We start from the raw sequence: 15277 nt of genomic DNA, 5'->3' as shown, positions 1-15277 counted from the left end.
CTGACTGGCATGCTGCCTTCAGGGACCAACCATAACACACACACACACACACACACACACACACACACACACGCACACGCACAAACTAGCACACACTTATTAGAAAAATGCAGTAAGTGACGAGCACAAACGATAAACCGATCTGCTATGAGTCAGAGTAGGTTGTGCACAGTAGCAAATATGAAGAAAGGTCTTAGAAAATGAGTTGACAAATAACCAAACTGCTTTCAGACTTAAAGAGATGCCAGTTCTTGACTTATCGTTCCATGACGGCTCACCGGTTCAACCCTCAGCAGTCAGACTTGAGATTTCATGAACATTTCCACCTTTTCCTAGCTCCAAACATCAACGTATTTCATTGAGATTCTGTGCTTTAGCCAAACAAAGCAACACATGACCCAATACTCTGGAAAACTTCTAGTTGGTACAAATACAGATGCAGGTCTTTGACGGTGTGCACACTGCTAGATTTCTATCATCACGTTTTTTGTAGCTGCTCACTACTCCTCTTCCGGAAATTACCAGAAACTTTGACTAACTTCTCTTAGATGGTGAAGAAAAACCTCTCCGTGCCATGATGCTGCCACCACCATGTCTAACTCCAGTGCTACCTTGCCACCCCAAAACTGTTTCCTTTTAATCCCAGGGGATCGTCTTCTACATCTTTGCTCTGTCTCCTATCGGCTTGTGACAAACTGAATGAAACCACTCATGACTTTATTTCAACAATGACTTTGTTGACGGTTTAAATTTCTGCAGCTGCTCCAGAGTCACCACTGGGCTAATGGAGGCTCTCTGACTGAACACCAACACACACTCCAGAGGAACGGAGAGATGCGTTCTGTTACCAAAACCAAAACGGCAAGATCGCGTACTTCACAAGATCTAAAGGTGAAACCATGTCTGGCTTGGTTTATGTACATGTTGACCCCTAATCTCATCTTGCTTTCCAGAGATGTTGTGTTGTTATGTTTGTTGCTATGGTTTCCTGGTTTTGTTTTTCTCTCCTGCAGGTGTAGAAGCAGATTTCTGGGATGTTTACTTGTGTTCTTTCTTCTGCTCGTTTCTTCTTGCCCTTTAAATCTTTCACACCACCTTTCCTCATTTCTTTTCTGTCTCAGTGTCAATTATATTTGAGATAAACCCAAAGCAATTTAGAATTTGTATATATATCAAGTAGAGAATCACATCGAAGGCTGTGAGATAAATATGTTGGGCCTCATCTTGGCAATCAGACAATTCTGAGTGCCACAGGATAAGAAGAATACAAAAAAAAACAACTAATGCTTTGCATCAAAGGGAGATCTGACAACCAAATATGTATTCTCATGACTTGTTGCCCAGCCTGACTGAATCTCAGCTGTATGTCCCTAAAACTCCCCCAATGAACCTCGATCTTATTATGGTAACACGAGAAAAAAAAAAAGAAAAGAGCCCTGAAAGCAGCTATAAAAATCATGTGCATGCAAGGTCTTGGAAGCACATGGTGTTTTCTAACATCCACAGTTTCTATTATTAGGTACAAAAATAAGCAGTTATGTTTTTAGCCGTAAATCAGTTTTTTACCCCTTGATGTTACAACATTTCCATGTTTGTTAAGAAAATGAGACTTTAAAAGATGGGACAGCGCCAAACAGCACAAAAGATCCTGGAAAAAAAAAAACAGCAACTATTTACCTCCAGCTGGGGCTCTGGGTATGCGGGGGGTTCTGCTCTGATGTCTACAGAGTCTCTGGTTATATCAGCAGTGGGAGAGTCCATAGGACCTTCCCGCTCCTGCTCCATGTCCCCCCCTCCGGCAGACCGCCAAGGGGAACCCCCCGAGCTCGACCGGTCCATGCCCAGGGCCAGGGGGTTGAGCTGGGGCGACCTTGGCGCCATGTCTGCTCCTTCCATTTGCAGCTCCAGGTTTAACTCGGCCTCCAGCTCCGCCTCCTCTTTGGCTTCCTTGTTGCTCTCCTCCAAGTGCTTCATCAGGACGGCTATGACCACATTGACCAGGACAAACTGGGCGGTCAGGACGAAGGAGACGAAGTAGATGGGAGAGACCACGGTGTTGTAGCACGTCCCCGTTTCGTGGGCGCAGTCCCTCAGAGTGTCCTGCAGCAGGGCGATAAAAGACGAGTGAGTCCCAGAAGCAGGTGGTGGCGTGGAGGAAGGTACGGTTTATGTTATGTTGTTATTAGGAATTCATTGAAATGTGGACAGGATTTTAATGTACCAACTCTGTTCATGTCACAACCGACTTCACCCCATAGCCAATCGGTGACCGGCAGCCTTCTGACGCGGCACTTCTCCTTTCTAAATATGCTGGTTCAAAGTGGAAATGCACAAGAGCTTCACCTTCATGATGCCATTCCAGTTGTCGCCAGTGGAAACTCTGAAGAGCAGCAGGAACGCCATCCCAAAGTTCCTGAAAGTGGCGTAGCGGCCCAGACCCTCGCATGGATGGAGCTCATCACAGACTGTGGACAGAGAGAAAGCCAGAAACGTCAAGACAGCCGCACTCGGGGCCTTTTCTTCACAGTGAAATAATTACCGTGACGCTGTTTTATTAATCTGAACGCTCTGGGACACAATTAGCGAGATCAATATGGTGTTTCAACAAAGGATTCCAGAAAGCAATTAAAATCAGGTAGATTAAACCCTGAGAGGGGCGAAGGGAAGACTCAGAGCATGCCTGTGCACTCTGAGCAGTGTTCAAGAGTGAAACTCTTTCCATCTAAGCCGCCTGTTTGAAACCGCAGACGTGTCCTTACTCAAGTCGCCAAACAGCTCGACTCCCAAAGCGGCAAAGATGAAGAAGAGGAGCATGAAGAGCAGGCCCAGATTCCCCACCTGCAGAGAGACGAAGAGTGAGGGATCAGAGCGTTAGAGGACAAATGGGTGGGAACGTGTCAGCGCTGTTGTCAGGGGAACAATTATCACTTCCTACTGTCATAGCAATGGCGCCCCCAGAAAATTTACAAAGGAGTGGCAAGACAAGGCATGTAAAAATTTAGTTTGAAAAATAGATAGATAGATAGATTGCTAGAAAGATTTTTAAATAGCTAGCTAACTAGCTACCAAGCTAGCTAGATTGATAGCTAGCTAGCTAGCTAGCTAGCTAGCTAGATGGATGGATGGATGGATGGATGGATGGATGGATGGATGGATGGATGGATGGATAGATGGATAGATGGATAGATAGATAGATAGATAGATAGATAGATAGATAGATAGATTTATTTGTTGGGTTAAAATTTTTTGTCTCGTTTGTCTCTGTGTGCCTTTTGTATGAATTGAGCATGATTCATCCTTTTAAAAACTAAAGCCACCTCAGTCAACAGTATGTTTTCCAAGTACCACTGTAATGGCTGGTTTTGACATAGCAGTGAAATGAACTTAATCGATGTATATAATAAATATTACTACTTCTCTGCATGTGTGGTTTAAATGTGCTCCCTTCCTGTCCATATGTTAAATATTCAATATGGCGGCCATAGATTGATAGCATCTGTCTGTTTGCCTGGTCACTCGACCCAACATAAAGCAAAGCTGACATTTCGAGGTCCAATTTCCAGCACTAGAGATAAATGGGCCACAGCGTTAGTAACCACCTGCACATGTTTATGGATCACTGTCAGCAAATTCAGTTTCTGCTGCTGAAACTTCACATAAGTTGCCTTGTTCTCCCTGTTGAGTTGCTTTTTAAAATACCAGCAGCCTATTTTCTCTTTCTGGCACATTGGACTTATTAGCTTTTCTCCACAGTAACTTACAAACATGAATTAGCTTCATTTTTTTTTTACCTTATAAGCAGTCAACTTGAAATATCTCTGCAGGTAGCCCACATTACCACCAGAGGTACTTGTACCACAGTTTGAAGACCATGGGAGTAAGAGATATAAAAACTAATAGTTATCAACAAGATTGCTTGGCCTTCAGTATGAATTTTGCTCGCTCTCCCCATGCATTTATGAAAGAAATGCAGACAGGATGAGGTAACCTGAGCCTAAATAAAAACCTTTAGTAGTAAATAGTTCAGACTTGTCAATTTGAATCTAATGTCTTTTTAATGCTAAATCTGACAAAAAAATATGTACTTTTTTCTACCTGCTAATTAGACTAAGCATGCAATATTTTAAATAAAGGGGTCGTAATATGTACTTTCCAACAACATAGGGCAGTTTTATAGCACAATCAACTATTTTAATATAATTTGTTACAAAAATGCTAGTTATATATCAAACATGACTTAAAAGAAATTTGACGCCTTGAAATTGGGCCTCTGTCTCTTTAAGAAGTTCCTGCTCTTTCTGAAACTCGGCCTTCAGGAAGTCATCACAAAATGGCTCCTCTATTCAACCTTTAAAAATGTTTTATTTATTTATTTATTTATTTATTTATTTATTTATTTTTACAAGCGTTTCACTGAGCAGTAGCTCGTCATATAATGAGCTCAGCAGATGCTCAGTTCCACCAGATGTTTGCTAACTGATACTGGCTAGTTTGAAGGAGCTGAGCGGGGGAGTTGCGGGGTAGGAATGGGCTGTAAGGTGGAAGCTTGAAAACTGCAGTTTCGTCCTCGAAGGCGGGGCTATGAAAAAAGATTTTCCTATTACCATTTACATAAAACTGCCCCTTAAAACAACCTTAGTCAGATTTTTGAGGGATATGAATGCAAAATATGGCAAATGTTAAAAGAAATCATTTCAATCCTGTTTACAAACTCTTTTGAGCTGGACAGTCTCCTATTTTTTCTGTTGACAATTATTTTTTGTGTCTCTATCACATAAAATCATAGAAGACACTGTATGAGAATGCCAGTTGACATTATGTAACCCTTTTCATCCCTCTGATGCAAGATGGCTGCAGCCGTGTCTCCGCTACTCAGGCTTCAGTTGTCTGACGGGGAAACAATTGGTGACAAAACGTCCATTTTAATGTAAGGCCTCGCGCAGAGGAAGCCCAGCCGCCGATTAACAGACAAAACCGACACAGATGCAGCAGCGGGTTTCGGTTTTGTCGCGAAGGTGGGTTTTTGGGGTAATAAAGAGCTCTCGGATTCGCTGTCAGTGCAAATTAGCGAGCGGCAACCTGCTCGCACCCACATCGCCTCCTGTTATCGCCTTTATTAATTCTGAACACTTCTGACAAGCTCTGGCAGAATGTAGCCCGGAACAGCACTCGCTGTGACATCGTCTCTGTCTGAATGAAAACGACAGAGGTGCTATCAAAGAACGCTGGGAGCGGAGCATGGTGCCTCGTTTTTTTTTTTTTTTTTTTTTTTTTTTTTTTTTTTTTTCCAAACTGTAGAAAGTTGCTCCAATTTACCAACTCTCTCACCCGGCAAATCCCCCCACCACTGTTCCAAACAAAACCTGGAGCTGCGCTCCCTTCCCCAGCCGCAGCGAGGGGGAACGCTAATGCAAATAAGACTGCATACAGTCGAAGGGGGGATAGACTGGTGGGAAAAGATGACGCTGTGAAATATAAAAATATGGACTGAATGAAAATGCTTCTGAGATGTAATTATACAGACAACAGCAGTGGGATGTGTTTGGGTAAAAAAAAAAAAAATGTATCCATGAAAAAGAAAAGACAGCATGGGGAATTCAAAGGCTTTGAGGCGTTTAAATGAGCGGCTTGTATTACCTGAGGCAGAGCTTGCATAACGGTGTCCAGCAAAGCTCTCATTCCGACCGCCATCTTCAGGAGCTTCAGCACTGCAGAGACACACACAGCATAAGAAGAAGAATTTAAAAAAAAAAAGTGATTCCAAACAAAGAGTTGTCAGTGTTGTGTAACTTGGGATGTTGCGTCAAAACTTCTACAAAGTTGAAACCCAGTAATAATTAAAACCTGGCTGACCGAATCAGCAATAGGACCTGAATTTTTCTAAGCATTATTCGCTCTCTGCCCTGACGCAGACATGAACTTGACTGACGTCCCGTTCTTAGTCTCTTCTGGTAAAACTTTCCACTACATTGTGTGTTTTGTGTCTATGCAAGTGCATCAAACACTGATGTTGGGTGAAACTTCAAGCTTGCAATCTTCACTAATTGATTCTACAGGCATCTGTTGGGTTGAGGACAGTCTGGTTTTTCCAAAGCAAACCTTGCTTATCCTCGTCTTCGCTGTCCTTTCTTTGTGCTCTGGTGTGCAGTCATGTCCATCCCCAAACTGTTTCTCACTAAGTTGGGAACATGAAGTTTTCTAAAACGTCTTGGGATGTTAAAGTATGATAAGTTACTTTAAGTGCCAGCAAGAGGTCAAGTCCAGCTGCTGAAAATCAGCCCATGCCGTAATCCTCTGGGGATTATTGACACAAAGCCTGATGGCAAGCGCCATTCTCCTAGCAACTGCAAAACCTACACTCCTCCATCTGAGGAAGGCATGACTCTTCACTCTTGAAAACAAGTCACTGCTTTAGGGTGTTTTCACTCCTAAAGCAGTGGAAACACCTCAGACAGACTCGGTCCAGTTGGGGACCAAAGTTGCAACACTTGTTGCATTTTCAGCTGGTGCAGTTTGTTTTCCTACTGTATTGTGCCAAACAAACCAACTGAATTGAAAAACCTGATACCTCCCCCTAAACTATGGTGGCGCTGCACCATGAACCACAGAAGGGAAAAATACAAAAACCTCAGAAGAAGACACGAGCGCAACTTTCTCATTCACAAAACGTAAACAAAAATGCACTGGCGTCAGATTTTAGTGGTTGGAGGATTTCTCTTTTGTCTTTAGCCAAAGAACATAAGACATTTCTCCCACAAGTGCTAGACTCACAAATTTATTTTGGTCATATTTACCCAGAATGCCCTGCACTTTAGTCTATTTCCTGCTTTTGGAGCGGTCTCCGGTCCGCTTTTATCCACATATGCATTTGAATATCACCAGAGTTCACTGTTTTGGTCAGAGTTTGATTGTGCGTTCACACCTCCCCAAATGAAACGGACTAGTTCCTAGGCAAACAAACTAGAGGTCGATTAAAGGGGACTAAACAGGCCTGGTGTGAATGCACCACTAGAGTCTAGTTGTAGTGTGCTTTACATCAGAACACCTGACGATGTCAGGATTGAGTGGAGGAAACTTATTCCATGAGAATTAAGAGATTCCATCTTCTTAGTAAGTTTCCCTTTCATAGTATCTCTTTAAAAACAGTTCTCCTACATTTGGAAAAATATTTTCAGCGAACCCCCGGTATTTGCAGGAGTGATGGAGCACAGCGACTCAGCAATAGCTCAAACCTGCAATTATAACCCCCTATTTTAAAAATTCAAACATGAAATATACATTAATGTACAATAATTCTGCTTTTGGGATTACAGCCAATCAGTACCAAGGAAAATGAATTGTGTACCTGGATTGGCTGCTTTGCACATAGCATCTAGGTATCTCAGTTTCAACAAGACGCATTTTATTTCAAAGATTTTAGAACAAAAACACAACCTATGACTTGGTAGTTTTTCCATGAATATTTTACAATCACAGTCCACAGGAAAATACATGAATCCACAAATACTGAGCTGCGAATAGGCAGGAGTCGACTGCAACGCTTTTCTTTGGTTACTGATTTTCTTTCATCCTATTGTTGTCCAAGAAGATTCCTCGCTGTAAGGTTTAAGTCCACTCTCTCTTACTATTAGTTTTCCATTGCTTTTTTTTTTTTCCCCAAGACATGGTTTCATTTCTCTGCTCGTCTGTTTGGCATCATCGTCCTGTTGGATCCTCCCCATGTCGCCATTCAGATGCTTTTCAAACAGTTTTGTATGGTGGTTTAAAATCTGGCAGGACTTTTGTGTATTTGTAATTCTATCTGTTTGGGAAAACCTCCCGACCCAACTTAATACAACACCCCCCCCCCGAAACACGACAAAGGCTGCAGTGTATTTTACAGGTGGCCGTAGACGCTCCACGTTCCACGTCTCGTCTGACCAACTTCGCACACGATGCTTTAATTACCGCATCCTGCATCGTAACGTCCTAATCAGTGATAATTACTCTGTAAGACTTATCTTCGGTGCAGTTCTTGTGTAATTTGACTCACATCCTCCTTTTCGTTCTGCGTCCCTTTCTTCGGAATGGCTTCCGGACAAGCAGCCTCCCTCCTTTGGGACTTTTTCTAATGAGGTTTTAGCGAATTACAGTTGAATCAACTTAAGAATGATGCATGTGTGAGGTCTTTTCCGGAGGTTCTTTTTTAAAAAAATTTTCCTCCTCGTTCGTAAGAATATCACTTTTGCAAACTGCTTCTCTGTGTTTTTAGACATGCCACTTATTTATTTATTTTTTTTTTTTTTGTCCTTCAATTTTCCACCTCCAGGTTTTGGACAACTGGCTCTTTTGAAGCTGCCAAATCAATAAAGAAATAGGAAGCAATTCTGTCCTTTTGACAGAGCACTAGTAAAGAAAAGATCAAGAAATTGTTTTAAACATCTTTTGCCATCCAAACTGGCTCATCCCCTTGGAATTGGTGCATTTCCCGTTTTAACATCAAACTCACAGACATATGAAGGTACAAGACTAATATCAAAAACTACGCCTAATGTTTTGTTTAAAACGACCCCTTGCAGAAAAAATTTAATACTAAAAGCTACCAGAAAGTAGAAAAAAAGTGTCTCAGCAATCCAACAGATTGAAATTCTACATGAAGCATTTGACCAAACATTTTGTGCTGCTTCTATCACAAGTTTTGTGATGATGGAAATATCAGTTTATGATAATGGTGGCTGTTTTAAGTTCCAAACCCTGTAGGCTCTTATTTTGAAGCAAGACAGGAAGCCATACATTAGCTTCTCCTAAATCTTTTTTGATGGAGTCGATTAATAAGGACGGCTCAGGTTAGCACTGAAGAAGCCTGATCAGTTTTAAACTGTTTTGTGTGACAGCGTTTTGAGTAGAAAAATAAACTGACAGAGTAACTGCTAGCCGCTAATGCTAAAAATAATTGTTCACATTTCTTTATCTACTGTTTGTTTTCTGATTCATTTCAGAGGTGTTATGGTTTTCACCTCATATATTTAGCTATACTCCATATTGGGTTCTCTTTTTTTTGGGACAAGAGCAGAGAAGAGAAAGTTGTAACAAAAGACATTCTGAAGGGAGTCAAACTGTACCCAAAACCTGCAAACCTGTCAAAGTTATAAGACTGCAGACATGAAGGTGGAGTGTGGTTTTGGTTTTGCCTATTTGTGGATTTTTCTGTGGAATGTAACTAACTCTCGTACAATACATCTAAAATATTTGAAAGCAGCTGAAATACCTCGGTGCAATGCTATTTGACACACTTTTGGCTGGCACTTGCAAAGCAACCAATCCAGGAGAGTCAACCAATCAAGATACCACTAAGAGCAGAGATAAGGAAGAGCGAGGATGTTTGCGTCTGGAGTCACGCTAAGACAGTTTCCATCAAATGTATAAAAAGTACATTTGATGTTTAAGCTATTAATAAAGGCAGTTCTAATCATTTTCAGAGATAGCTGTAAGTATTTCTGGATTCCAACAATTTGCGGGCGGTTGTTGGTCCCTTACCTCCTCTTAGCTCCACTGTATTTAACGAATGCAGACAGATGGATTGTTGTAAAGTTTTAAAGCAGGAGTTTCACTAATTTCTGTCCTGCACCTTCTTCTCCTGTTTTTTCCAAACAAGCCTTCATTTACATCCATTAACCGGACCGATATCTGACCTAAGTAAATTGGTACTCTTGAATTTCCCTGGCCTGTTCTCTCCTCTACCAAATCACCTTTCCTTTTCGTCTTCCATGGCTTCTTCTGCCCACCCTCCATCTCTTTCCCCTCGTCATTAACTTCATCTCAATCTTTTTCGCTCTGACAGCAACTGCTCCTCTTTATGGCTTCATCCCATCTCCCGGTGATGGATCTCCAGGTCAGAAGTTATTCATCATTCCCTATATTCCTCCCTACGCCGGTCTTTACCTCTCCCTCTACCATAACCACGCTCATTGCAGATTAAGACCTTGCCAGTGCTTTGTTTGTCTGCCGAGTGCGTTTCCCTGTGCCATCTGGTCGGCTCGCCCTCAACCCGAGCCCTGCTGGGACCTGCCATGCAAAAATGACAGATAGGGGAGTCCCAGAGATGCGTCTGTTTTACAAGGATCCTTAAAAGGCAAAGCGGCGTGTAAGAAGCAGCTGCACCGACATATCTGGCAGAGCATCAAGGAAGGAGGCGGAAAGAACCGGGAGGGAGGGAGATCGTACCTCTTGCTATCCTCAGCACTCTCATGATGCGGATAATGGTTGGGTTGATGGGCAGCGAAGCGTTGACCTCAATCTCCTCCAGAGTGATGCCCATGATGGACAGCAGAACAATGGCGAGATCCAGCTGGTTCCACCTACACACACGCACACACACACTCATCAGTCACCATTGCCGACTTGCTGTGCATCACTTCTTTTCGCCAAAGCCTTTGACAAATATGATTCCCTGCAAAGAGGTACAGGAGAACCGCGCATTTCTTCTTTCTGAGTCATCGCCTCCAGGACTGAAGCTGCAACTCGAGAGTTGGAATTGAGTCTCAAAGGAGTCACGAATTTGAGACTGGAAACTCAACCTTCAAATTGACTTCCAGGAAAAGAGTAAAAATCTGGCAATCTTACTGTATCAAATGGGTTTCTCTTACTGTTTTTGCCTGGTCTGTTGAAAAAATTGGTAGTGTTACCTTTAAGCACCAAACGACTCAAATCTCATGTTGATTTTTGTCAAATAAAGAGGCAAGTTTTCGTCATGGCAGACAGAACATCTGCATAGCATAGCAGGTGATTGAACAATACGATTGAGTCAGTGCTGCATTAGCGTACCATTTTCGTAAATTCCATCTCTAATGAAATATTTTAAACTTGTCTAAAAAAAAAAAACATGTCAGGCTTAGTTGGAGTCCACATCTCTTATGTTATTAAAATAAATGTTAAAACTGCTTGTGAAATAGATTTAGGTTGTTGACGGTAACAAACTGACTCTATATTTAATTATCCACTTTCAGGTCAAAAGGTCCAGAAACACATTGAAAGATCATTACTGTGTAGATAATCAAGATGTAGGTAGTTGAGCAGCATTTCCAGGGTTTCTACTTGATCTGTCAGAAAACCACTGGAAAATACAGAATCAACATGAAAAATGGGTTTAAAATTGTACAGCTCTAAGTTACAGCTGTGGGTTATTTTCCTTAGGAATAAGAATGAATTGTAGTGTTGAGATGTTTAGCTAAACTCCTGCCAAAGTCAAACAGGACAAGGTTCTAACTGTGACAGAGCCAGTGGGCATCATAAAGTCCTGGGTGGCTGTAGCTCCGGTTCAAACAGACGAGGTGTGGCGTCCATTTCGGGTGCATATTTGTGCTAACGTGTGCTGGAGAGCACGTGTGCCGGTGGGATTGTTCTAGTGCGTTACTGTGCGGTTTTCAAAAGGAAGCCAGGAATTTTAAAACTATGATATCATCTGAAGCGGTTGTGCTTTATGGCCATTTAATGAGGCCTTTTGCATTCACACAGACATTTACCGACGCAGCTTATAAAGACTTCGCTTAAGCTCCCTGAACACGGGTTCAAGTTTTCCACGAGTCAGCGCTTAAAAGAACGGCACTGCCAGTAAGCAGTTCGTTAGACGTACGTCGAATCGGACATCGATGGTTGAAAATAACATCACTTAGGAAGTGCGGTCACGGTTGGATTACTGACTTGTCCTTGAAGAAGCGTCGAAATCCAAAGGCCACCAGCTTGAAGACAGATTCCAAAACAAAGATGAGGGTAAAGATGTAGTTGCAGATCTTCAACGCGTTGTCAAGCTCCTATAAAGGACATCAGAAAAAGTTGATATAAGGCAGAAGGAGACCTCATGCTATATTTTTAGTTAAACAGAGCAGTGGGTTTCACAAATTCACAATGATACTGTACTAAAAACATTGCAGAAAAAAACTATTTCAACTAGACTTCATCTCTTTTCTCTACAATAGATCTTACCGTTATTAGATGGCTCAAGTTGTCCTCTCTCAGTTTCAGTGAAAAGGGCATAAAAATTAAAGTGTCCATTTTTTGCCTGTGGGAGAATTCTCCATGTAAAAACTGACCTTTTGCAGAGAGACGAAGAGAGCACTGCTGGTCAGCGGGGATTTGACTAAACCCTCCTGGGTGGCAAATTATCCCCGAACTGAAAGGCCCAGTTTGTAAAACATCTCTTTATCTCACCGTCTACTCTGACTTTGCTATCGGTTTAAATTTACTGCTTATTATTGAGTACAACCACTTTACAGAAAGGCTTCACATAAATGTTATAGTAGATTTATTGTCCCCTCCTTGAACCTCTCTAAAAGCATTTTAGTGTTTTAGAGAAAAATGTTCAAACATGATTGTGTTTCAACCAGGACTCTAAACTTAGTCAATAAAATTTTGGAAATTTGCATTTGATTGAATTTTTACTTTGTCGTAACAATGCTTTATGGCAATAAACACGGAGAGAGATGAACAACAGCAAGTTTCTGCTTTCCAGGGTAAAACCCAACGCAGCAACGACGACAGCGATGACAGTAACAATATCAATGACAGCTACAATAGCGACTGTAGCAATCACAGCTACAAATGTTGTAGATTTTCCTACTTTCTTGTGTCACATCACAAGCCCATGTGTACAAATTATGTGTGACCTGCATGCACAAACTTCGCCGGTTGCTTGGCTGAAGCGATTGTCGCCTCATCTCACAAGTTCCACAAGAGATGGATGTCGCCTCTTGTGTGTCAAAACCTTTATGCTGTTGAGAAGCCAGTTTATTTTCCATTTGAGCATTGCCACTTTTTAAAAGCAATGAACAACTGAGCAGCCACCATGAGGTTCCTAAATCCTCTCTGTTGATAGCAACAGGCTTTTGATGGATGCGGTTTGATTGGTTTGGGGTAGAACCTCAGATGTCACTCTGTCTTGGCTAGTGTTTTGTCCCACACACTATCGATAAGCTTGTTTTTATCTATGGATAAATTGTGAATTGTTAACGCAGCTTGTTTGTTCAAATTTCCATTATCTAATCAGGTAGACAACTCCAAAGTAGAGAATACGTCGCCTTGCAGTGCCAGTTGTGACAAATCTCACACCGGTTGTATAAAATGTATTGCTAAGAAGCATTGTTACGACTGACTAAACATAAATTTCCTAGTTCACATGACAAGCTTCTGTTTCACTTCTTTTAAAATCATTCAGATATATTCACATTGGGTGACGGGGGTCAGCTGTTTTATACTTAGCGCCCCAGAAGTTGGGCAATGAATCAAATGTTATGCATTTCAAACGTCTCACTATATTAGCGGATGGTTATTAATGGTGTGCAGCCATCAGTGCATCGACTACCGAATTGACCACACATCTGACAAAATTGCTGCTGGGAAAATTGTACCTGAAAGACCTGCATCATTGTTGAATCATCGAGAAAGTCACGTTCCAGTAAAGAATGCTTCTGGATGTCCAAGATCCTGAACTGCTGGATGATTTATTTTATGTCACAGTAAATAAATCATCCAAAGCTCAGTGTGTATTTAAAATACACACTGAGCTTTCTCTATAGTGGCTGTGGGCGAGTTTGATTGCTTCTGTAAACACGGTGAGCTGTAGACTTTTAGAGAAAGGCTTTCAGGCAAGATGGCAGCAAATATGACAATTATGTCCCAGAAAAAGATCCAGGGCAGTCTGAAATTTTGCAGGAAGTTCAAGGATGGACTCCAGAAGACTAGTCCAAAGTTATGTGCTCTGATGAGTCCACCTTCTAATAATCTTGATATCTAGAGTATCACTTGTCTGAAGAACAAAAGTAGAGCGTTACTCTACGGTTTATCTTGAGCCCTGCTGATATCGATGTATTGAGTCACTTCTATTTCAAAGGTTTGTACCGATTCTCGATTCTGCTCCTGAATGCTGCCATAAAGTGAGATCAAAACGTTCTTCAAAAGTAACTTCATACACCGTCTACAGAAAATTGGGTAATTATCTATTTTTTCCAGCACAATTCATCTCCGTTTTAGTGTCAAGTGACAAAGAAAATCAGATCATTTGAATGTTGGACTTTTGAGGTAGGTTCTCAAAAAACGTACTTTTTGATCAAAGTTGGTAACTTTTTATATATTATTATTGTTTCATGTCTTTAACTGGTTAAGCAGTAAGGTTTAACTTTTTGTTTTGACCTTGCTTTTATAGTTCTGAGAAGCTATTCTGGCCTTTTTTTTTGGCAATTCTGTAGGTAATGTTCTTTTTTGCTTTCCTTGTAGCCTCAGCAATGCCTGGTAATATTTTCCTGCCATTTGCATTTAAAGAGAATATTTAAAATACACACTGTTAAAAGATCACTGGATCATAAAGTCAGTCATATTTTTGCAGTTTTTATTGTTTTTCTCCATTTTTATTGATTTGCCCGTAATGCTCGTTTTATTGTTTCGACTAAACTTTTATAGTTCTCCAAAAGTTTTTTTTTTTTTTTTCTAGGAAATTGCAACACTCTCCTCCTTTTTTTCCCCTCAATTAAATCTTTTTTGAAAACTGAACTCAAAAAGGAAACATTCCAAAACAATAATAGATTAGGAGTGTTATGGAAACTGATAAGCATGTCAGTCGAAGTGAGTTGCAAAAGCAATCATCATCCCTGAACGCTTCGTCATGTCGTAACAATACGTTTCAATTATTTTCAACACATGTGAAAATTGGAGCCTCTTTTATCCGACACCCCACAATGAGATCCAGTGAAACCTAAAGTCTGTTTAAAAAACAAAAATAGGTCAAGCTCTGTCAGATATGATTAAGTGAGTCTGTTAATATAATTTCAAGTTTTGCCACAAATTCTCAGTTGGAATTTTGTCCGGACTTTGCTGGGCATCATAACACATTGACTTGCTTCCATCTAAGCCATTCCATTGTATGCATGAAATGTTGCTGGTTTTCCTTTAAATGTATCCTGTTTTTAGCTACTAAGACACCTGAATGCAGAGAATTTCATTTAGGAGTAAAAAAAAAAGGATAGATGCAAAAACACGGTAGACTTTTTGGGTCTTCTAAAAGTTTCAAGGCAAGTTTGACACAGTTTGAAGATTTCTGCATAGTCAACCGAGCATTGGTGTCAACGTGTACAGGGGATGTTTATTGCCTGACCTGTGGCTGCTCGTAGTGCTCCATGGACATGGTGATGACGTTGAGCCCTATGACAATGGTGATGAAGAGGTCCAGGTAGTGGCTGGTGCACATCTTGTGGATGAGCAGCCGAGTGGGGGAGTAATCTGAGTAGTAGGGCTTACTCTGAGCTTCTGT

General features: G+C 41.2%; 1 protein-coding gene and 1 long non-coding RNA gene across 14 annotated transcripts in view; one reads left to right on the top strand and one right to left on the bottom strand.

The window, feature by feature from the left end:
• LOC107837210 (uncharacterized) overlaps positions 1-1661 on the top strand; it is a 2638-nt gene extending 977 nt beyond the window's left edge. Inside the window, exon 2 of the long non-coding RNA XR_001663215.1 lies at positions 162-1661. This is a non-coding gene — a long non-coding RNA (uncharacterized LOC107837210). The remainder of the gene's footprint in view (positions 1-161) is intronic.
• The window catches only part of cacna1g (calcium channel, voltage-dependent, T type, alpha 1G subunit), a 281896-nt gene that overhangs the window by 13710 nt on the left and 252909 nt on the right, over positions 1-15277 (bottom strand). For 10 of the 13 annotated variants that reach the window (XM_016675902.1, XM_016675894.1, XM_016675897.1 and 7 more), the window contains 7 exons: positions 15122-15273; positions 11680-11789; positions 10204-10337; positions 5638-5708; positions 2760-2838; positions 2344-2465; positions 1678-2100 (listed from right to left, as the gene is read on the bottom strand). In XM_016675902.1, the coding sequence (XP_016531388.1) occupies positions 1678-2100; positions 2344-2465; positions 2760-2838; positions 5638-5708; positions 10204-10337; positions 11680-11789; positions 15122-15273 (1091 nt within the window). The remainder of the gene's footprint in view (positions 1-1677; positions 2101-2343; positions 2466-2759; positions 2839-5637; positions 5709-10203; positions 10338-11679; positions 11790-15121; positions 15274-15277) is intronic. The other 3 variants (XM_016675865.1, XM_016675857.1, XM_016675874.1) reach the window with 1 other exon arrangement.

The sequence above is a fragment of the Poecilia formosa genome, unplaced genomic scaffold, assembly GCF_000485575.1.
Source record: "Poecilia formosa unplaced genomic scaffold, Poecilia_formosa-5.1.2 Scaffold4, whole genome shotgun sequence".
Classification (NCBI taxonomy): Eukaryota; Metazoa; Chordata; class Actinopteri; order Cyprinodontiformes; family Poeciliidae; genus Poecilia; species Poecilia formosa.
The sequence above is the reverse complement of the archived record's forward strand: the minus strand, read 5'-3'. Positions and strand labels throughout refer to the sequence as shown.